This window comes from Protopterus annectens, chromosome 1.part1 (genome assembly GCF_019279795.1).
Source record: "Protopterus annectens isolate FY-2018-M chromosome 1.part1, PAN1.0, whole genome shotgun sequence".
In the NCBI taxonomy this organism is placed as follows: domain Eukaryota; kingdom Metazoa; phylum Chordata; order Ceratodontiformes; family Protopteridae; genus Protopterus; species Protopterus annectens.
This window is the reverse complement of record NC_056726.1, coordinates 350825133-350848678: the sequence shown is the minus strand read 5'-3', so window position 1 is coordinate 350848678 and position 23546 is coordinate 350825133. Positions and strand designations below refer to the sequence as shown.

At 42.1% G+C, this 23546-nt stretch overlaps 1 protein-coding gene across 1 annotated transcript in view; it reads right to left on the bottom strand.

Moving 5' to 3' along the window:
• Positions 1 to 23546, bottom strand: part of EMC1 (ER membrane protein complex subunit 1) — a 1424536-nt gene that overhangs the window by 648785 nt on the left and 752205 nt on the right. The window contains exon 17 of the mRNA XM_044087063.1: positions 18169 to 18318. Coding sequence (XP_043942998.1) covers positions 18169 to 18318 — 150 coding nt within the window. The remainder of the gene's footprint in view (positions 1 to 18168; positions 18319 to 23546) is intronic.

Genomic DNA, 23546 nt, shown 5'->3' with positions numbered 1-23546 from the left:
GTGTTGGCGAGGCCAGTCTGGAGCAATCAGAATCATTTTTGGTTTGTCCTGTTTGACTTTTAGTAGAACTTTGGAGAGCAGAGGCGGAGGGGGAAAAGCATAGACTGACAGGTTTGAATGAAAGAGCATCCACTTTCCAGGCTTTTTTGTGTTGAGTTCTTGTGCAGAATTTGTCCAACTGATATTTCTGGGGTGAGGCTAAAAGATCGATGTCTGGACTCCCCCATTTGCTTGTCAACATGTTGAAAATCCGTGGTTCCAGTTTCCATTCATGTGGGTCCATGAGATTTCTGCTTAGTTCGTCTGCCAGAGTATTCAGCTTTTCCTAGCAGGAATTGAGCTTGTAGTTGTATTTGGTAGGTCATGGCCGTGTTCCACAATGCCATGGCTAGTATGCAAAGGGGGTAGGAGTGTGTACCCCCCTGCTTGTTTATGTACCACATAACTGTGGTGTTGTCTGTCTTTATCATTAATTGTCCAGGATGAAGGTAGTCCTTGAAGGCCGTCAGTGCATTCTGTACCGCTAGCATCTCTTTCTGACTGATATGAAGGTGCATTTGATTTGGACTCCATTTGCCCTGAATGCACTTCCCTGCCAGATGAGCCCCCCAAGCATAGTCTGATGCGTCTGTAGTTAGGGCTTGGGCAGCAAGGGGTGGAGTGAATGGCAGTTCCTTGTTTTGGTGGCAGGCCTCTGCCCACCATAGGATCTCTAGTTGCAGGCAAGGTATGATAGGAATCATTGTTTCCAGGCTGTGACAATGTTGACTCCATCAACTTTTTAAGTACCACTGAAGTTTCCTCATATGCAATCTTGCATATGGAATTAGAAGAATGCAAGAGGCCATGAACCCAAGGCTTGCAGAATTTGTCTTGCAGATGGCAGGGTTTTTGTGGCCACCTGTTTGAAGTAAGTTACCAAATGAATTTGCTTTTCTGGCGTAAGGTAAGCTATCTGGGCAGTTGCATTCAAGCTTGCACCCAGGAATGTAATTTTTGAGAGGGTGCCAGTTGTGATTTCTTTTCGTTTATGGTGTACCCTAGACAAGTTAGAACCCTTTTTACAAACGCCAGATGGTTTAGAAGAATGTCCTTGTTTTCTGCCTGAATTAGGCAATCGTATGGATATATTTGAATATTTCTTTGCCTGCAAAATGCAATTACTGGAGCCAGGCACTTTGTGAAGACCCTGGGCACAGTAGATAAGCCAAAGGGCAGTGCAGAGAACTGGTAATGCAAGTAGCCTGCTTTGAAGCGGAGGTATCTTCTGCAAGATTCCCTGACTGGGATATGCAGGTAAGTCTCTTTTAAATATAGAGTTACCAACCAGGCATCTTTGCCTAGCAAAGGAAGGAACTGTTGAAGAGTCAGCCTCTTGTATTTTGGAATGTCCAGAAATATATTTAGAGTAGATAAATGCAGAATTGGACACCATGATTTGTCTTTTCTGGGTACCAGGAAAAGTCTTGAATAGAAACACTTTTCCTCTTCTGGTACTGGTTGAATAGCCCACATGTTCATGAGGGACAGTACTTGTTTCTGGGCCTCTGTCCACTGATTTGGGGGCAGGTCTGGCCATCCATTTGGGATTGGCAACATGTGGAAATGAAATCTGTATCCCTGAGATACTATATTTAAAAACCCATTTGTCCTGGGTTATAAGTTGCCAGTTTCTTGCATGAAGTGCCAGTTTTCCCCCCAAAGGGGTGACTAACAGATAAGTGCTTGGTGAGTGTAGCGGGAAGTCATTGAGACTGTTTACCATAGGGAGGGTGCCTTGTTGCTTCCAGATTTGGAGGAGGAGGAGGCACCCCATTATTTTGTTCTAAAAGTCCCTTGTGACTGAAACCTGGTGCCTTTGGAATTTCTGGGTTTGACTTGAGTGGCTCTCAAAGGAACTGGAAAGGACCAGTTCTTAGTAGGCCAGTGCCTACTAAATCTTGGAGGTTGTACTTGTAAGAAATCTTTCACAGTTTGCATAGATTTAGCTTTAACTTCCATCTTTTTTTAAAACTTCTTCAGCCTCATTACCAAAGAGATGGTCCTGTTGTAAAGGAGCATCCAACAATTTTGCTTTAACATGATCAGGCAGAGTTTGCTTTTGAGCCAAGCATGCCTTCTTAGCACAGACCCAGTTACAGCAGCCTTGCAAGAGGCCTCCAAAGAATCAAAACCGCATTGCAAAGTATGTTTTCCAACTTGTTCAGCTGAATGTAATAAATCCTGTAAATCTTTACTTTCCACACAGTCAGAAATTAACATCATTTTCTGTTTAAGTAGTCCCATGATATGCTGTTGATATTTAAGCATATGTAATTGACAGTTTAAAGACCTGATTGTCAAGGTTGCAGAAGTGTAAACCTTCTTACCTCATCTATCCAGCGCCCTGGAATCTCTATCAGAAGGTGGTAGGATTTTAGAAGTAGAGGCCTTAATGCCCTTGGGACCCTGAGAAATGGTTTCAGGATCTGCAATAGGGATTTTTGAAAAGGAATTTGTGGGAGTCAGGAGCCCTGTAGTATCTGTCTGGCTTACAAGGAGCCAGAGGCAAAGAATCAGGAGCCATACTAGATTCTGAAAAAACATCAACAATGTCTAAAACAGGAGGAATAGCCAAAGGCCTATGCTGAGGAAAAAGAAGAAAATCCCAAAGTCTCTTTTTAGATTCAGAGAAATCCTGACTTTCCCAGTGGAAATGTTCCCTTAAGGTATGTAAAGTTTCCCCAAAAGAAAAATCCTCAGGGGGGGGGGAGCAGAAGGAATGGAATCTTCTGCATCAGTCCTCATAAGTAGGTATAGACAAATCCTGTTCATTATAAGAGTCAAAAGAAATAGAACCCTGTTCAGAAGATTCATAATCAATGTCCTGCCTAGGCCTCTTAGAAGGAAGGTGTTGGCTACCCCTGATCAGAGTAATTAAATCTTCAGCCATTTTGATCATTTGTTTTTTAGGCATAGGGGCCTGCACATGTGGCCCAGGCGTCAGTTTTTTAGACATAGATTTAGATTCTGGCCTTAGTTTTGAAGATGGTGTCGGTCTAATATACAAATCTGTAGGCTGAAAACACCCTCAGAAGTCGGTGCCTACACAGCGGCTCCGGACCCATCTAAGGTAGAGACATCCGCGGGTTCCATTGCAAATCAGAAGTAGCGGGTATCAGGGGCTGCGAAAGCAGCTCACTGAGTACTGGCGAACTAGCAACTGGCTTAGGAGAAGCGTCATTGTCAGTTTTGGACTTCAACGGCCTGTCTCTGTCTTTTTCTTTGCATTTTTTAGGTATTCTGGTAGTCGGATTGCTAACCGACGACATTTCTGGATAACTAAATTGTGAGGCAAAATATTTAGAGGCAAAAATATACCGACGTTTAATAGTGCGTTGATTAAATTTAGCACAAAACTGACAGCAAGGTACGTTGTGGTCAGGGCCTAGTCAAGGAATAGAGTACAAATGAAAATCCTTATGAGTTATTTGCTTCCCACAAGTTATGCAATTATTAACTATTACTGACATCAGTAAGGAGCAAGAAAAAGTTTCCCCAATGGGATACTTAGCTTTTAGTTGAAGACTTCAGTTCTGAAACTCGAAAACGAAAACTTCAGGAGTCAGCCAACCGGCACTTGCGAACTGCTTCTGCTTTGGGCACCGCACGGCAAGAAAGACTGATGTAATGGTGTTGGCTGCATGTTTTATACCCCTGATGACCTGAAGTCATGGAAGAGGGGGCAGCAACCGACGCAGGACCCAAGACTTTGTTAATCAGGCCGACTGAGGGCAACCTGCCAGCAGATTACCCAAATGTAATGACTGCAACAGTGAAACATGAAGAACATGTGGACCTTAACGAATGAGTATGTCAGTCCTGAATGTAGAAGCTCACACAAGTAAGAAAGGACCATGAGTACAGGAATGAGTAAAGGGTCCTGTTTTTTCTTCTGACACCACCTGGAGAATCTTTTCCATTTTAACACACAATTTCTCCTGGTACTAGGTTTCCTGGCCTCCTGCAGGACATTGAGTATATCCTCTGAGTACAGATGTCTGAAGGGGATCAGAACCCTATCACCCATAAGGTGAGTTTGAGACTGGTCACCTGAGGGTGTATTAGGGATCCCCTACCTTGTGTGAGTAGGTCTAAATGGTTGGGTAACCTGTGATGATTGTCCTTGGCTAAAAGGTGAAGAAAGGGAAACTAATGCTGTCTTGGCCAGTAGGGAGTCACCAGCAGGATTTTTGGTTTGCCTCTCTGTATCTTCAGAAGGACCTTCTGAATCAGTGTGAAGGGGGAAGGCATACAGATACATCCCCGCCCAAGAGAAAGAGAAGGCGTCCTCTTTCCAAGCCTAGGGGTGTGGATCCCTTGTACAAAAGAGAGGCATCTGCCTGTTCTGGGAGGAGGCACACAGATCTGCCTGAGGAACACCTCATTTGTGTTTAAGATTCAGGAATACCTCTTTATGAAGCATCTATTCATGAGAAAGTGCAGAGGGTTCTGCTGATGGTGTCTGCCACTGCATTCTCTGCTGAAGGAATGTACACTGCTTGCAGGTAAATATGGAGTGATGATGCTAGGGTCCAGATCTGTATTGGCTAGGCTGCAAAGGGGTATGACCTTGCCCCCCCACGGCTTGTTTATGTACCACAAGACAGTTATATTGTCTGTGACTACTATCAAGGTGCCTGGTAGGAGGACCTGTTGGAAGGTCTGTAATGCTAGGTAAAGGGCCCTCATCTCTTTGATATTGACCTGGTCCCTTTGCCTGAGTAGAAGCCACTCTCCCTGTACTTTGCTTAGTTTATGGTTGTGCAGCAGGCCTGCTGCCCAGCCCATATCTGAGGCATCTGTGAAGATTTGCTGTAAGGGTGGAGGCATCTGCAAAGGTATGCTCTGGTTGAGATTGATGGTTGCAATCCACCATTCCAGTTATATTTTCAGGCATGGTAGGAGAGGAAGCAAAGTGTCCATAGGGTGGGAATGTTGGTTCCAATGAGTCTTTAGTACCCACTGAATATTTCTCATATGCAACCTTGCCATAGGGAGCATGGGTATCAGGGATGCCATATGGCCCACGATTCTCAGGAATTCTTTGGCTGTAAGTGTTTGAAGTGTGAGGAGGTTCTTGAAATAATGGGAGATGTCATCTTCTGGCAGGAGATGAAGACTGCCATCTTGTCTGTTCTGATCCTGCACCCTAAAAAGACTAGGTCATGTGTAAGGATCAGGTGGGACTTTTCCTGGTTCACATTGAACCCTAAGTCTGCCAGAGTGTTGGTCACTTGGTGCAGGTGATAGTAAAGGGTGTGATGGTCCTGGTGCAGTATTAACAGGTCATCTAGGTATGGGTATATTTGAATACCCCGAGTTCTGCAGTGGGCAATCACTGGAGCTAGACACTTTGTGAACACCCTGGGGGCTGTGTAGAGCCCAAAAGGAAATGCAGAAAACTGAAAATGCAAGGAACCTGCTGTAAAAAATGTAGGAATTTCCTGAAGCAGGGATGTATTGGAATGTGAAGGTAGGTGTCCTTCAGATCCAGGGATACCATAAAGGCCTGGCTTGGAATGAGGGGCAAGAGCAGATGCAAGGTGAGCATTTTGAAGGTGTGAACCTTGAGGACCCCGGGCCTCCGCTGAAAACAGGCTCTGTGGAACCGTCGGACATTCCCGGTCAACAAATGTTAAATAAATAAAGGACATATCCAGAATTGGTCTCCAAGGATCATCTTTCCTTGGGACCAGAAACATCCTTGAATAAAATCCCTTGTTTATTTGTTGTAGTTGTACCCTTTCTATGGTGCCCTGAGCCTGTAATTGATTGAGAATAGAGGGGAAGAGATGAAGCTAGCTTGGAGGGGGTTGGGGTTTCTTCTGGAAGGGGGGGAGAAGTGTCCACTAAGTCATAAAATAAAATTTTTGAACGATGGAGAGGACCCACTCCTCTGAAGTGATCTTCCGCCAGGAGGGTAGGGAGAATGTCAGGCGAAGGGAGGGGGTGGAAGGAGGTAGTGGGTTTGAGTCACAGTGGAGGGAGTCTTACCTGGTCAGAATGCCTCTGAAAAAGGGTAGTAGTGGCAGAGGAAGGAGGTCTAGGAGCTGAATGTTTCCTAAGTTGCCGCCGTCCCTTAGCCAGAAGTAGAGCAGAATAAGCTGTCTCCTAACCAAGGTTGTCCTTTGAGGAGAATTCCTATGGTATCTAGGAATAGGTGAAACCAGTAAATGTTTTAAATTTTGCTACTCCTTTCCCTTTTCTTGTAGGGATTTGAGGAGTTCTGCAGAAGCTTCACTGAAAAGGCCCTTAGTATCTAATGGAGCGTGTGAAGACTGGTAGAGAAGCGTGAAGGTTGCCAGCCTAGCCAGACAGAATTTTATAGATAATTCTGTCAATTCTAAATATAAATGTAAACTACAGGCGTGTTGTCTTAAATGTGAAGAAATGTTGAACATAAAACAATGTGGCAACATTGCCCTCTGCTGTAAAGAAAGTTAAGTCAAGCATTTCTTGTCGGTCCTTTGAAATTAAAATTAATTTATGTCTGTTCCTTTGAAGTTAGAATTTGGAGTCGATGAGTCTGGAGTAAGCATCCTGCCTACTGTTTTAACTTAAGGAATAATTACTAGAATTTACATATGGAATGTCCTTTATTGCTCTAAGTTTAAAAGAATGTAAATGCAGTTTCTGTGTGGCCTGGGAACCCAGGAAAGTGTAAAAATATGATGTAATGTTTATCAGAACTGCAATAGCAATTTAAACAGTGAGAACCAGAGATTGTTAAGCATTTTTGTCTTGATATCCAACTCAGCACTGCCTTATGCTCTCTTTATGTAAGCAGTATGTTATAACTGTGTTTTCTCCTAGAAGTAGCTAGGAATTAGAAAGTTTAGACTAAGTGTTGTTCTGTGATGTCAGAACTGTACTACTGATTTATTTTAAGTACTTGCGTGTGATCTCTGAACTCTCTTGACTAGCACTAACTGTGTAGTAGAAAGTATTGTCTTGTGGTTTTAATTATTTATTATTAAATATTTTAAAACCTTTTAACTGTGGCTGGTTTGTGTTGAGATAATTTAAGCTCTTTAGAGTACTTGTATGCCTTTGGTAAAATTGTACAAAGCCACTCCTAAAGCTTTAGCCCTGGGCTATACTACCAATTGGATAATAACAATATTAAACAGTAATAATTGGACACCATTTTAAGGGCCTTTGAGTAGCTGATAAACATTAGCTGGGAGGTGGTAGTAATTACTACCATATAGTCTGGGTAAAAGGGGGCACATCTGGAGAACCTGTGCCAGCCTTCCCCAGAAGTGTCTGTGTGGTTGTGTAAACTGTTATCTCAGCGTGTGTGTGTGTGTCAGCTACTTGGGCAGGGACACGAAGTACTGCTTGGACAGAGAGGGTGCTGGCCATTTTAGCTTGCCCAGCTAGGCTGACATCTGGACCCTATAGCTGAGCCAGTGGGGTGTCTTATTGGGGACCCGAGGAGCAAGGGAGCAACCAGCCCCGGACTGACTGATCTCTGTGTGCTCTTAAGGGAAATTGCACTTTACTGGTGTTAGTGGTGCGGATTGAGGCTCTTTGATTGCTGGGCCAGGGCACGGGCATCACATATTAATTGTTTCTCCCTGAAGCCTTTAATAAGTATTTTACAGAAGCCATTCAATCGCTAGCTAACTCATTACCCACATCTACTGCTCCCTTACCAAATACCTCTCTACCCTCATCCAAGACCTTTCAGATTCAACCCGTTGCTACATCTCTTATTTATAAGCTTCTTAAAAAACTCAAACCTTGCACCCCATCTGCTGACCAACTCCCATCCGAATACCTACAAATAGCTGCAAAAGCTATCAATTATCCAGTATCCATACTGATTAATAGGACTATCACTGAAGGAACAATCCCCACCTTATGGAAAATATCTCATATAATTCCCCTACACAAAGGAGGCTCATCAACTGAACTCTCAAATTTTCGCCCTATTGCCTTACTTTCCCCATTAGCCAAGATTATGGAAAGATGTGTTCATAAACAAATTCTTAACTACCTTCTTCAAAACAAACTTCTAGCCGACTGTCAACATGGATTCAGACCATTCCACAGCACTACAACTGCCCTCCTTTCCTTCTCTGACTCCATAAATAATAATAGAAACAAAAATCATTTCTCCTCAGCACTATTCATAGATCTTTCAAAAGCCTTTGATATGGTTAACCACAATATACTTCTTGACAAGCTAAACCTTTATTCTCTCAGCCCACACTCGCTACAGTGGTTTAAGAGCTATCTCCATAACAGGCAACAAGCAGTCCTATGGGAGAACAACCTATCTTCCTTACTCCCAGTAAATATTGGTGTTCCACAAGGATCAATCCTTGGCCCCCTTCTTTTCATTATTTATCAATGACCTACATCTCAATATACCACAAGCCACCTGCATTCAATATGCTGATGACTCAACATTAATCTGCACTGCTAAAAATATTCCCTCCCTCCAGTCCCTCACCCAAACAGTCTTCTTAACTGTCGAAAATTGGTTTATGCAACACTGCCTCCTCCTTAACCCCAAAAAAACTAAGCTTCTTCTCTTTACTCCCACTCATAAATCTCCCACACCTCTCTTTACTATCTCCTCGAATAATGCAACCAGTATTAACCCTGATAAGACCACTCGATTACTAGGTGTAACAATTGATAACAGTCTCAATTATGATGAACACATCAACACCACTATTAAAGCTGTCAACAAAAAAATTGGGACTCTCTACAGAATTAAACCCTTTCTTACCCCAGTAGCTAGAAAAACCATTGCTCAGACACACCTGATCTCCACCCTCTTCTATGCCTCACCTATCTATACTAACTTATCCAAAACTAACATTACCAAACTATCTATCTGCTACAATAGCATAGCCAGATTCATTACTGCTACTCCCCTAAGAACACACCATTGTCTTAACCTCAAACAGCTAGATTGGTTAGAGCTAAATAACCACTTACTCTATCAACAACTACTCATCATTCAAAAGACCCTCTACTACCCTGATGCCACCCCTAGCCTTACAAAACTGATTATACCATATAAAAACCTAGCCACACTCCGTTCTGCTAACAAACTCCTAGTATCTCTAACTAAATCATATAATAAAGCTGGGGATTCATTATTTTCAAATTCCATAGGTAAAAACTGGAATCAACTCCCTCAAGAAATAACTAATCAAAACTCTACCTCTCTTTTCAAAAAACACATCAGAGAACATCTTAAAGCACAGTGGCTGTGTCCTTGTGCTAATCCCGACTGAAACCATGTCCTCATTTACCTAATTTTCCTCCCCTTTCCCCTTACTGAGCTCCTCACAAACACATTCAATAGTTTGAGAGTTATATCTGAGTAGACTCTACCAGCAACCTTTTTTAACTTCATCTTGTGTTATTGTTTCTGTTTTATAAGTCTTGAATAGAAACCCTTTTCCTCTTCTGGTACTGGTTGAATAGCCCACATGTTCATGAGGGACAGTACTTGTTTCTGGGCCTCTGTCCACTGATTTGGGGGCAGGTCTGGCCATCCATTTGGGATTGGCAACATGTGGAAATGAAATCTGTATCCCTGAGATACTATATTTAAAACCCATTTGTCCTGGGTTATAAGTTGTCAGTTTCTTGCATGAAGTGCCAGTTTTCCCCCCAAAGGGGTGACTAAAAGATAAGTGCTTGGTGAGTGTAGAGGGAAGTCATTGAGACTGTTTACCATAGGGAGGGTGCCTTGTTGCTTCCAGATTTGGAGGAGGAGGCACTCCATTATTTTGTTCTAAAAGTCCCTTGTGACTGAAACCTGGCACCTTTGGAATTTCTGGGTTTGACTTGAGTGGCTCTCAAAGGAACTGGAAAGGACCAGTTCTTAGTAGGCCAGTGCCTACTAAATCTTGGAGGTTGTACTTGTAAGAAATCTTTCACAGTTTGCATAGATTTAGCTTTAACTTCCATCTTTTTTAAAACTTCTTCAGCCTTATTACCAAAGAGACGGTCCTGTTGTAAAGGAGCATCCAACAATTTTGCTTTAACATGATCAGGCAGAGTTTGCTTTTGAGCCAAGCATGCCTTCTTAGCACAGACCCAGTTACAGCAGCCTTGCAAGAGGCCTCCAAAGAATCAAAACCACATTGCAAAGTATGTTTTCCAACTTGTTCAGCTGAATGCAATAAATCCTGTAAATCTTTACTTTCCACACAGTCAGAAATTAACATCATTTTCTGTTTAAGTAGTCCCATGATATGCTGTTGATATTTAAGCATATGTAATTGACAGTTTAAAGACCTGATTGTCAAGGTTGCAGAAGTGTAAACCTTCTTACCTCATCTATCCAGCGCCCTGGAATCTCTATCAGAAGGTGGTAGGATTTTTAGCAGTAGAGTTCTTAATGCCCTTGGGACCCTGAGAAATGGTTTCAGGATCTGCAATAGGAATTTTTGAAAAGGAATTTGTGGGAGTCAGGAGCCCTGTAGTATCTGTCTGGCTTACAAGGAGCCAGAGGCAAAGAATCAGGAGCCATACTAGAGTCTGAAAAAACATCATCAACAATGTCTAAAACAGGAGGAATAGCCAAAGGCCTATGCTGAGGAAAAAGAAGAAAATCCCAAAGTCTCTTTTTAGATTCAGAGAAATCCTGACTTTCCCAGTGGAAATGTTCCCTTAAGGTATGTAAAGTTTCCCCAAAAGAAAAATCCTCAGGGGGGGGGGGAAGCAGAAGGAATAGAATCTTCTGCATCAGTCCTCATAAGTAGGTATAGACAAATCCTGTTCATTAGAAGAGTCAAAAGAAATAGAACCCTGTTCAGAAGATTCATAATCAATGTCCTGCCTAGGCCTCTTAGAAGGAAGGTGTTGGCTACCCCTGATCAGAGTAATTAAATCTTCAGCCATTTTTATCATTTGTTTTTTAGGCATAGGGGCCTGCACATGTGGCCCAGGTGTCAGTTTTTTAGACATAGATTTAGATTCTGGCCTTAGTTTTGAAGATGGTGTCGGTCTAATATACAAATCTGTAGGCTGAAAACACCCTCAGAAGCCGGTGCCTGCACAGCGGCTCCGGACCCATCTAAGGTAGAGACATCCGCGGATTCCATTGCAAATCAGAAGTAGCGGGTATCAGGGGCTGCGAAAGCAGCTCACTGAGTATTGGCGAACTAGCGACTGGCTTAGGAGAAGCGTCATTGTCAGTTTTGGACTTCAACCGCCTGTCTCTGTCTTTTTCTTTGCATTTTTTAGGTATTCTGGTAGTCGGATTGCTAACCGACGACATTTCTGGATAACTAAATTGTGAGGCAAAATATTTAGAGGCAAAAATATACCGACGTTTAATAGTGCATTGATTAAATTTAGCACAAAACCGACAGCAAGGTACGTTGTGGTCAGGGCCTAGTCAAGGAATATAGTACAAATGAAAATCCTTATGAGTTATTTGCTTCCCACAAGTTATGCAATTATTAACTATTACTGACATCGGTAAGGAGCAAGAAAAAGTTTCCCCAATGGGGTACTTAGCTTTTAGTTGAAGACTTCAGTTCTGAAACTCGAAAACGAAAACTTCAGGAGTCAGCCAACCGGCACTTGCGAACTGCTTCTGCTTCGGGCACCGCACGGCAAGAAAGACTGATGTAATGGTGTTGGCTGCATGTTTTATACCCCTGATGACCTGAAGTCATGGAAGAGGGGGCAGCAACCGACGCAGGACCCAAGACTTTGTTAATCAGGCCGACTGAGGGCAACCTGCCAGCAGATTACCCAAATGTAATGACTGCAACAGTGAAACACGAAGAACATGTGGACCTTAACAGATGAGTATGTCAGTCCTGAATGTAGAAGCTCACACAAGTAAGAAAGGACCATGAGTACAGGAATGAGTAAAGGGTCCTGTTTTTTCTTCTGACACCAGCTGGAGAATCTTTTCCATTTTGACACACAATTTCTCCTGGTACTAGGTTTCCTGGCCTCCTGCAGGACATTGAGTATGTCCTCTGAGTACAGATGTCTAAAGGGGATCAGAACCCTATCACCCATAAGTAAGGTGAGTTTGAGACTGGTCACCTGAGGGTGTATTAGGGATCCCCTATCTTGTGTGAGTAGGTCTAAATGGTTGGGTAACCTGTGATGATTGTCCTTGGCTAAAAGGTGAAAAAGGGGAAACTAATGCTGTCTTGGCCAGTAGGGAGTCACCAGCAGGATTTTTGGTTTGCCTCTCTGTATCTTCAGAAGTTCCTTCTGAATCAGTGTGAAGGGGGAAGGCATACAGATACATCCCCGCCCAAGAGAAAGAGAAGGTGTCCTCTTTCCAAGCCTAGGGGTGTGGATCCCTTGTACAAAAGAGAGGCATCCGCCTGTTCTGGGAGGAGGCACACAGATCTGCCTGAGGAACACCTCATTTGTGTTTAAGATTCAGGAATACCTCTCTATGAAGCATCTATTCATGAGAAAGTGCAGAGGGTTCTGCTGATCGTGTCTGCCACTGCATTCTCTGCTGAAGGAATGTACACTGCTTGCAGGTAGATATGGAGTGATGATGCTAGGGTCCAGATCTGTATGGCTAGGCTGCAAAGGGGGTATGACCTTGCCCCCCATGGCTTGTTTATGTACCACAAGACAGTTATATTGTCTGTGACTACTATCAAGGTGCCTGGTAGGAGGACCTGTTGGAAGGTCTGTAATGCTAGGTAAAGGGCCCTCATCTCTTTGATATTGACCTGGTCCCTTTGCCTGATTAGAAGCCACTCTCCCTGTACTTTGCTTAGTTTATGGTTGTGCAGCAGGCCTGCTGCCCAGCCCATATCTGAGGCATCTGTGAAGATTTGCTGTAAGGGTGGAGGCATCTACAAAGGTATGCTCTGGTTGAGATTGATGGTTGCAATCCACCATTCCAGTTATTTTTTCAGGCATGGTAGGAGAGGAAGCAAAATGTCCATAGGGTGGGAATGTTGGTTCCAATGAGTCTTTAGTACCCACTGAATATTTCTCATATGCAACCTTGCCATAGGGAGCATGGGTATCAGGGATGCCATGTGGCCCACGACTCTCAGGAATTCTTTGGCTGTAAGTGTTTGAAGTGTGAGGAGGTTCTTGAAATAATGGGAGATGTCATCTTTGGCAGGAGATGAAGACTGCCATCTTGTCTGTTCTGATCCTGCACCCTAAAAAGACTAGGTCCTGTGTAAGGATCAGGTGGGACTTTTCCTGGTTCACATTGAATCCTAAGTCTGCCAGAGTGTTAGTCACTTGGTGTAGGTGATAGTAAAGGGTGTTATGGTCCTGGTGCAGTATTAACAGGTCATCTAGGTATGGGTATATTTGAATACCCTGAGTTCTGCAGTGGGCAATCACTGGAGCTAGCCACTTTGTGAACACCCTGGGGGCTGTGGAGAGCCCAAAAGGAAATGCAGAAAACTGAAAATGCAAGGAACCTGCTGTAAAAATGTAGGAATTTCCTGAAGCAGGGGTGTATTGGAATGTGAAGATAGGTGTCCTTCAGATCCAGGGATACCATAAAGGCCTGGCTTGGAATGAGGGGCAAGAGCAGATGCAAGGTGAGCATTTTGAAGGTGTGAACCTTGAGGACCCCGGGCCTCCGCTGAAAACAGGCTCTGTGGAACCTAGTCGGACATTCCCGGTCAACAAATGTTAAATAAATAAAAAATAAAAATAAATAAAGGACATATCCAGAATTGGTCTCCAAGGATCATCTTTCCTTGGGACCAGAAACATCCTTGAATAAAATCCCTTGTTTATTTGTTGTAGTTGTACCCTTTCTATGGTGCCCTGAGCCTGTAATTGATTGAGAATAGAGGGGAAGAGATGAAGCTAGCTTAGAGGGGGTTGGGGTTTCTTCTGGAAGGGGGGGGGGGAGTGTCCACTAAGTCATACAATAAAATTTTTGAACGATGGAGAGGACCCACTCCTCTGAAGTGATCTTCCGCCAGGAGGGTAGGGAGAATGTCAGGCGAAGGGAGGGGGGGTGGAAGGAGGTAGTGGGTTTGAGTCACAGTGAAGGGAGTCTTACCTGGTCAGAATGCCTCTGAAAAAGGGTAGTAGTGGCAGAGGAAGGAGGTCTAGGAGCTGAATGTTTCCCAAGTTGCCGCCATCCCTTAGCCAGAAGTAGAGCAGAATAAGCTGTCTCCTAACCAAGGTTGTCCTTTGAGGAGAATTCCTATGGTATCTAGGAATAGGTGAAACCAGTAAATGTTTTAAATTTTGCAACTCCTTTCCCTTTTCTTGTAGGGATTTGAGGAGTTCTGCAGAAGCTTCACTGAAAAGGCCCTTAGTATCTAATGGAGCATGTGAAACTGGTAGAGAAGCGTGAAGGCTGCCAGCCTAGCCAGACAGAATTTTATAGATAATTCTGTCATTTCTAAATATAAATGTAAACTACAGGCTTGTTGTCTTAAATGTAAAGAAATGTTGAACATAAAACAATGTGGCAACATTGCCCTCTGCTGTAAAGAAAGTTAAGTCAAGCATTTCTTGTTGGTCCTTTGAAATTAAAATTAATTTATGTCTGTTCCTTTGAAGTTAGAATTTGGAGTCGATGAGTCAGGAGTAAGCATCCTGCCTACTGTTTTAACTTAAGGAATAATTACTAGAATTTACATATGGAATGTCCTTTATTGCTCTAAGTTTAAAAGAATGTAAATGCAGTTTCTGTGTGGCCTGGGAACCCAGGAAAATGTAAAAATATGATGTAATGTTTATCAGAACTGCAATAGCAATTTAAACAGTGAGAACCAGAGATTGTTAAGCATTTTTGTCTTGATATCCAACACAGCACTGCCTTATGCTCTCTTTATGTAAGCAGTATGTTATAACTGTGTTTTCTCCTAGAAGTAGCTAGGAATTAGAAAGTTTAGACTAAGTGTTGTTCTGTGATGTCAGAACTGTACTACTGATTTATTTTAAGTACTTGTGTGTGATCTCTGAACTCTCTTGACTAGCACTGACTGTGTAGTAGAAAGTATTGTCTTGTGGTTTTAATTATTTATTATTAAATATTTTAAAACCTTTTAACTGTGGCTGGTTTGTGTAGAGATAATTTAAGCTCTTTAGAGTACTTGTATGCCTCTGGTAAAATTGTACAAAGCCACTCCTAAAGCTTTAGCCCTGGGCTATACTAACAATTGGATAATAACAATATTAAACAGCAATAATTGGACACCATTTTAAGGGCCTTTGAGTAGCTGATAAACATTAGCTGGGTGGTGGTAGTAATTACTACCATATAGTCTGGGTAAAAGGGGGCACATCTGGAGAACCTGTGCCAGCCTTCCCCAGAAGTGTCTGTGTGGTTGTGTAAACTGTTATCTCAACGTGTGTGTGTGTGTCAGCTACTTGGGCAGGGACACGAAGTGCTGCTTGGACAGAGAGGGTGCTGGACATTTTAGCTTGCCCAGCTAGGCTGACATCTGGACCCTATAGCTGAGCCAGTGGGGAGTCTTATTGGGGACCTGAGGAGCAAGGGAGCGACCAGCCCCGGACTGACTGTGATCTCTGTGTGCTCTTAAGGGAAATTGCACTTTACTGGTGTTAGTGGTGCGGATTGAGGCTCCTTGATTGCTGGGCCAGGGCACGGGCGTCACATATTAATTGTTTGGCAGCAGTGGGATATCCACAGTGGTTGGGATATCCTCACAGAGTGTCTAACAGCTTGGCTTGTACATACATAGGAAGAGGCTGGAGCCTCGCCCAGGAGTACCTCCTCAGGACAGAGCCTGAAGCTGCATATTTTGAAGAGACTTCCACAGCATTGTAACAGCACTTAATAGACTGCCTAGTCACCTGTGAGGTGGTGGAAAGGAGGGTGTTTAGTTGGGTCTTAGAGGCAAGTCTGGTACTTCAGGTAAGAGAGCTGAAGCCTTGGACAGGGTGTCCAAAACAAACCTGGCCATATGGGTTTGGTAATTTAGTGCTCTAATGGCAAGTGCAGAAGAAGTACAGACCTTCTTCCCTAGCCTATCCATGAACTTGCTGTCCTTGTCAGTACGGAATAGAGAGGATGAGGGGAGCTGTCTAGAGGATTTGTCAGCAGAGACTGCTTTGACTGCAGCATATGCAGGGGGGGTTATTGAACAGGTACTGAGTGTCCTGAGGTACTTTATATAACCTGTCTGGGAGTTTTGAAGCAGGGGGCTGAGAATCAGGGGCCTGTGAAGCAGCCATAAAGGCATCTTGAAAGGCCGTAAGCCAAGGGAGGTACAGCAGATGGGAGGGCTGATCCATTTGTAATAATTCAAAATACTTCTTTTTTTTTCTGAAACATCTGAGGCCTGCCACTTAAAGTGTTCTCTCATGAGAGATAGTATCCCCAAAAGAAAATTCTTCCCCTGGAGACTGAGGCCTAATGGTGTCTTCGTCCTCAGGCGTGATAAAGTCCTTGGGGGATTCAATTTGAGAGCAGAAAGTTAGGGATTCTTCAGAGGAGTATTCTTCCTCTGATTCTTCTACGGCCTGCACAGTGTGTGGGGGGGGCAGAATGAGGGATCTGTGACTGGAGGGCCTGGGATGCCTTGAATTAGACGTTGAGAGAAAACTTCCCACCTAGGTGCTGGTTGCTGTTCAATATGTTTTAATTTCCATTTCCTCTTCAGAGGAGTAGAAGGAAGGGTCAATTTAGAAACAGACATCTGGGAGGATGGCCAAGCAGTAGTAGGCCCCTCAGACACCACAAGCAGTGGTTCCCCCTCGCCATTAGGAACTGATGGCTGGTCTACCTCAGAAGACATACTCAGTGTTTTTGCTGAACCGACCTCCATCACGGCTTCCGATTCAAGATGAGAGACGAACATCCGATGGGACCCTGGGCTAACATCTGCCTCAAGAGTATCACTGGATTCCTGAGGTGCAGCATGGGTGTCGGGCTTAACTTTTTTGGCCTTCTTCCGAAGCAGCTCATCGAAAATACCTACCCCATGCCCTCTATACCTAACGCTAGTCGTTGGAGTATCTGGTTCTGGAGATATAGTTTGAGTGCAGCCAGATGGCTGCAGAGAGTTTTAGGTACAAACTATTTACAAATTTTGCAAGACTTATGGTCATTTACCTCCCCTAAGCAGAATATGCACTAGCTGTGCATGTCCTTGTGAGGAATTTGTCCCCACAAGCACACTTCCCCTTTCTAGCTGACAAGTACATCTGAAAAGTTAAATAGTAGATAACAAGAAAAAAAAAAAAGGGCACTTATCTGTAGCGGATGGCAGAGCCAAACAAGCAAACTGCTTCCTGAAGCTGACAATCGGAGGTTCAAAGATCACTGCGGCAGAAAAGTTCTGAAGTGAGTGTGTGCAGACGTCACATTTATAGCCAATGTTGGTTTATGGCCCTGACATCAGATGTCACACGTACCCCTGCTCCTAAGACTTTGGTATACTGGCTGGACATCCGGTGCTGCAGGCAGCAACCTCCCTATAGTTATGAATACTGCAACATGAGAACAGAAGGACACTTAGCTTTATTTGCAGATATTTAGTACCTGACACATTCAGAAAATGACATTAAGTACTGTAGAGCAATTTGAGACAGTTTCAAGTCTTTTAGGGATATAAAATTAATGAAGATAAAACAAGGGCTATGATGGTAAACTACATATCCTACACATGAAGCCAATTAATGTTCTAAAGACAGGCATTAAAGACATCATGGCTGTCAACTAATTGTCAATCGTCAAATGTAACTTTAGTTTGGCATAACAAGAAGGACAAATGTTATTTTTTTATTTTGCTGGAAATGTCATAAGACTGTCTCTATTCATTCTCTCATGACCACTGCTCTCCTTTAAAGCACCTAATAGATGCTTAGACACACCACACACAGTATTCTTAAAGAAACTTAGCAAAGAAAAAAAAAATAATAATCTCAGTATTAACATATTACCATTGCAACTACAGACAGACATGCATACTTGAGTTATAAAATGCATTAATGGGAATTTTGCAGGCTTAAGTGTGCAAACCACTGTTACTGCACTCACTTCCTTCTACTACTCTGCAAAACTATAAACTAGTTAAAAAAATACTCTTTTTGATAGTCAAGAAAACATAAGACAGTTAACAAAAGTAATGCACAAGACAGTATTATTCAGACATTTCAGTGTCTATCCCTGCTAATTTGCTTAGTACGACAGGAGCAGAAATTCACCTTGTCCTTTATTAGGAGAGTACACTGAGGTGGGTGTGGAAAATGCGCCGTAGTCCTCTGAACCACCAATTTGAATGAAGAACCTGTCTTAACATTCTGGAGATACTGCTTCCACAGGATTGTACCTGAACTACTTTCAATGCCAAATAGCTGCAGCAAAAGAATAAAAAACAGTAGAAATGTTTAATTAAAGGGGCAGTCAACATTCTCCATATACATGTCTCAAACAATCACTGAATAAGAAACAACAAACAGTTTAAGGTAATGGGGGATAAGGGTACAAATCCCCAGAAGGACTCAAAAATGTTTCTATCATCCATCTTCCTCCTCTCTCATCCCTACAGAGCACAAATCAATTTTCTACATCATTTTCATGCAGCTTTCTGTGCAGACTCCATTACACTGTGGCTGTCATCTCCAGAAACAGGATAACCCACAGTACAAACATGAACCTTGAAGTTACTTCAAAGCTCCACATATTACTATAAATAAGATTTAATAACAGTATTCATTTTGCATTTTTGCAAGGTATTCATAAATACAACAGAGTAATTTGCACAAGTCCTACATGACAACGGCATTTTTTTTTCTTTTATTACTAAATACAAAAAATAAGCTACAGTAAATGAGACCCAAGATAAACAAATAGCATTGTACTGATGAATACCAAATGTCACAATGAAAATACACAATTACATATAACTATTCAAGCACATAAAATTCTGCAGAATGTGAATCCATATTCGAAAGGAAGATGGCAGGTGCTGTCCAAAAGATTCCTATATTGAGATTTTAACAGAACTCAGCTATTCAACATTGTCATTTTATATATACACACACAAACTCATGTCTGTGTGGGAATCGGGAATGTACTATAGCATAGTGTGATGGTACTCCCAGGAGGTAAACAGGTGGGTTTATGACTGTATACAAGATCCTGAATAGATGAGATTTTTTTACACTTTTACAGGTGTTAGGATTTGTTTGGGATATGATAAGAAGATGGTCCTTTAAGCCCTCACCTGTTATACAGGTAATGAGGTCTAGGGGGAAAGAGAGCTGCCTACATAACGATATGGTCAACAATTATAGACCATGGGATGGATAAAGCCAATCTCTAACCAAATGGGATAGGCTAATTTGAGCACAAAAAGGGAAAATGGCTAGGCTTAAAATGGCCCACAAGGGCAGCTAGCCAAGTACTTATCTATGAACAAGGGACCAGAAGTTTGTTCCATGGTCAAGTCCAAAATGATGCTTTGTTTCTTGGGGAAGCTTAACAAGAACAGTCTATAAATCAGGAAAGTTGCAATAAAGTCACTTTTTCCTGCAAAACACACAATAAAAAGCACTTTAAGCAGTTTCCCCAGTGACAAAAAGTAAACTAAACACAATTTCTACACAGAAAAAGTAGTTTTAAACAACGTTTTAACAGAAAAGTTGGAGTGTGCTCATATTTAAAACTACATAAAAGTACATGACAGTCAGTAAAAATACTTTTTCATAGCTTTAACATGCTGGTTATACACAGAAAATGAGTTTAAATAACAAAAATGTAATGTGGAAATTGTTTTCCCTGAAGGGAACTTATCTGCCTGGCTATAGAATAGTATTTAGCCAACTGTCGACCCTATTAAGCCAGCACACGAGTGTTCTGATAGTCACTAGTAAAGCTCTGAAAGCTTGGTGCCCACACCCAGTCTTTTTAGTCAGCTCATCCCAAGTATACTAATGGTTTGGGCAAGTGGAAGGTGCGCTGAAGCTTTGGTAGCTATCCGGTTATTACATCCTATGCAGGATATTATCCATATAGCAGGCTACTGCAGCAGTGATCAACATATATATATATATATCCACATCTCCTACATGAGTAGTGAGGAAGAGCTTTTGGCTATTGACATGAGTTGCTGCCCTCAACATGTCTTAACTGGATTGCTGATCTGCACTGGAGTCAGTTTAGTAAAATGCTTCTTTTGCCTGTGTCTGAATCACGAGACTTGCTTGCCTGAATCAGCAATAAGAGGCATCATTTTGATCCTTTAAGTGTTGTGCTTAAAGAATGGCCAGCAAGTGTCACTATACTGTCTGCATGTGAAGTTCCACCTAGAGACTACACTAAGCATGGTGGTGCATATTGCTGTTACACTACAGGTTTATTTAAAAACAGTTCAGGAACACAATGACTTCCCAAGAGAAACTCTGCATACTTTGTCTTAATTTTAATTTTTACATCTGTTGGGGGGAAAGCTTTAAATGAAATGACTGAACTCCTGCCCACTTGTTAAGGCTGTTATTAATCATTTGTGTGAGATCCAAGAGAAGGCATTCAGCTGCTGATCCCACTGCAGCAAAAGGAAAGAAAAGACAGGGGAAAGAAAACAAATTACTGTGAACAGTTACCTGTTCCTACTGCTGCAAAAGAGCGAGAGAGAGAGAGAGAGAGCAAATTGCTTGTTTTAATGTGAACTGTTACCTGATCACACTATTACAAGAAAAGGAAGAACTTTTGCTTAATTAGATTTGTTGGTGACAAAACAAAACTGAGCAACACAAAAAAGTGCCAACAAAAGTGAGCCAAAAACCGCTCTCACTGACAAAAGTGCACCAAAGGGGCTTGGCGAGAGAAAAACCATGCCGAAAAAACTGTGCAACACAAAAAAAAAAAAGCACTGACAAAACCGCTCCAAATAAGTATCTGTGGTTAAACAGCCTACAGTTTATTTGCATGTGATGTACACCGTGAACTGCTGTGCAAGAATAACATTAGGCTAGTTCTTGGGGGTCATATAGGGTGCAGTATACAAACTGAAATTGAAATGGAGGACGTTGACTTTCAGAAAAATAAAGATCATATGCTGTCTAAGCTGTCTAATGGTCATCAATTAAGAAGAGATCAAATAAACGCTATAGGAAGCACTTTGTGGAGTTGTGTGAAGAGAGACTGTAAAGGCCATGTTAAAGTTGTGACAAACTGTACTTTTCAGGAGATGTCAGATCACAACCATGTGCCTGCACCAGAAGAAAATGAAGCCATGATGGTGTGCAAAGACAACAGCTGAAAAGCCCCGCCAAGTCATCCAGTAGAGCACAGCAGGATTACCTCTGACAGTTGCACCTCTTTTGCCTTCTTATCGTGCTTCACAGAGAACCACTGAAAGAATTAAGAAATCTCAGGGAGGTCCAAATCTACAAGCTGCATCTTTGAGTGACATCGCTATTCCAAAAGCTTTACAGAAGACAACTAGGGTGAACGCTTCATGCTGTTGGACTCGGGGAACAAAGATACGCTGCAGATTATAATGTTTGGAACAACAGAGAATCTACCACTTCTCCAGGATAACAATCACTGGTTCATCACTAAAATGTTTAAAGTTTCACCAAGCATCTTCTACCAGGTATTTACAATACATGCACTGATCGATAAAACAGCATAACCTATAATTTACCCGCTACTTCCCAATAAAACAGGAAACCTATGAAAGACTTCTTCGTAAAGTACTGGAATTAAGACCAGTTCTTAATCCCACAAGCATTCTGGCAGATTTTGAGAAAGCCAACCACAATACTTGCAAAACTGTGTTTCCTGCTGTCCAGATAGTAGGTTGCTTCTTTCATGCTGGCTAGTCCCTTTGGCGTAAGGTTCAGGAACTCAGTTTGGTTGATGTGTATAAAAACAACAAAAACATTCATATCCAAGTAAAAATGTTGATGGTGCTAAGCTTCGTCCCTGTTGCAGACGTACCTTCTGCATTAGATGACCTTCTGGAGACCTTGGATCAACAGTTACAGTCACTCATAGATTACTGAGAAGACACCTATGTTGGAAGACAAAGATGACAATGTCGAGCAAGTCTTATGTTCCTGATTTCTGAATGGAATCAGAAGGATCACATTCTGGACAATTTTATACGCACCAACAATTCAGTTGAGGCTTGGCACCACTCCTTTCAGCAGACGATAGACCGTCACCATCCATCTGTATACAAGTTAGTTGAACACTTTCAAGAAGAACAAGACCATGTGGAAATCCTCATTCAACAATTTCTTGCAGGTGCAACACATCCTGAAGCCTCCAAGCCTAGATACATATAACTTAATAGGCATCTGTGTAAGATAATCCCCACTTATTGAACTGTGCTGTTGCAGGATTACTTGCTAGGTGCTGTTCTTAACATTGGCCTATGAGAACCTGTACATATGGTTATAAGTACTGCTTTGAACTAATTTTGACTTCATGTTGTTTGTCATTTTTGTAATACCGTGAATAAAAGTACGTGACAATGTTTTCTACTCATAATACTTGACCATGTTTTCTATTCATATATTGTTTAGTAAAATATGTCCAGTAACAGTCTTTAGCGTAACTCACTATGTGGACCTATAATTACAAATATGATGAGCGAATACATATTTACTCCCCATTTCTCAACATATTGCACTTTTGACCTACACAATTTTATTGCTACGCCATTTTGTTGGTATGAATTTGTCTCATGCAGTTGTCAGAGCACCAAATTTGGCAAGAAAATTGTGAATGGTGTTGGTAGTAACCCACCACTAATGTAACTATGGAGGAGTTGCAGATGTGAAGCTGATCAGGCTAGAGAGAAGAAACAAACTTGTTACTTTGCTTTCGTATGTCGAAACGTTTTATTTTATTGTTTAGTCAGCTGTACCAAGCTGCAGTGCCCAGAGCTGCTGCCTGATCTGGTGTTCCTCAGTTTAAAATTGAGAAAAAAAAAAATAAAAAAAGATCCTTTCTCAGAGTTGAGGACCAAAAAAGTTTTCCACTGTTAGCTACAAATGTTAAATGCAGTTTACTACAGTTGCTATAATGCTCACAACCCACAAAGCACTACAGTGGTACAGTCCTGATCGCAACTTAAGTATTGCAATTAATTTCTGAATTTAACTACTGCAATAAAGGGTCTATATTAGAACACCGAACAATTGAAATGTCAAGTGTTCTAATATCGAACCCTAGCAATCGAAAAAAAAAAAAAAAAACATTGAACATTCGGAAAAGCAAATTCTTTCCTAGGGAAAGAAATTTCTGTTCCAAAACACATACACATAACACAAGCACACCAAACAAACAGCAATCCACACACATGCACCTAAACTCTAACACCTAACCCTACACTAAACTATACAAACACCACTAACTATCCAGTTACCTTAACCCAAACCCTAACCCTAAGGTCCGTCACTATCGCACAGTAACCTCACCCGCCCCCTAACCCTAACTTATCTAACCTGCCCTAACCCATGTCCACACAATCGCACACTTACCTGAACCCAACCCGTAACTTTCCACCAGAGTGCTGAAAATACAGAAGCCACTGAAACGGACAACCAAATTCTTTGCCTAGGAAAGA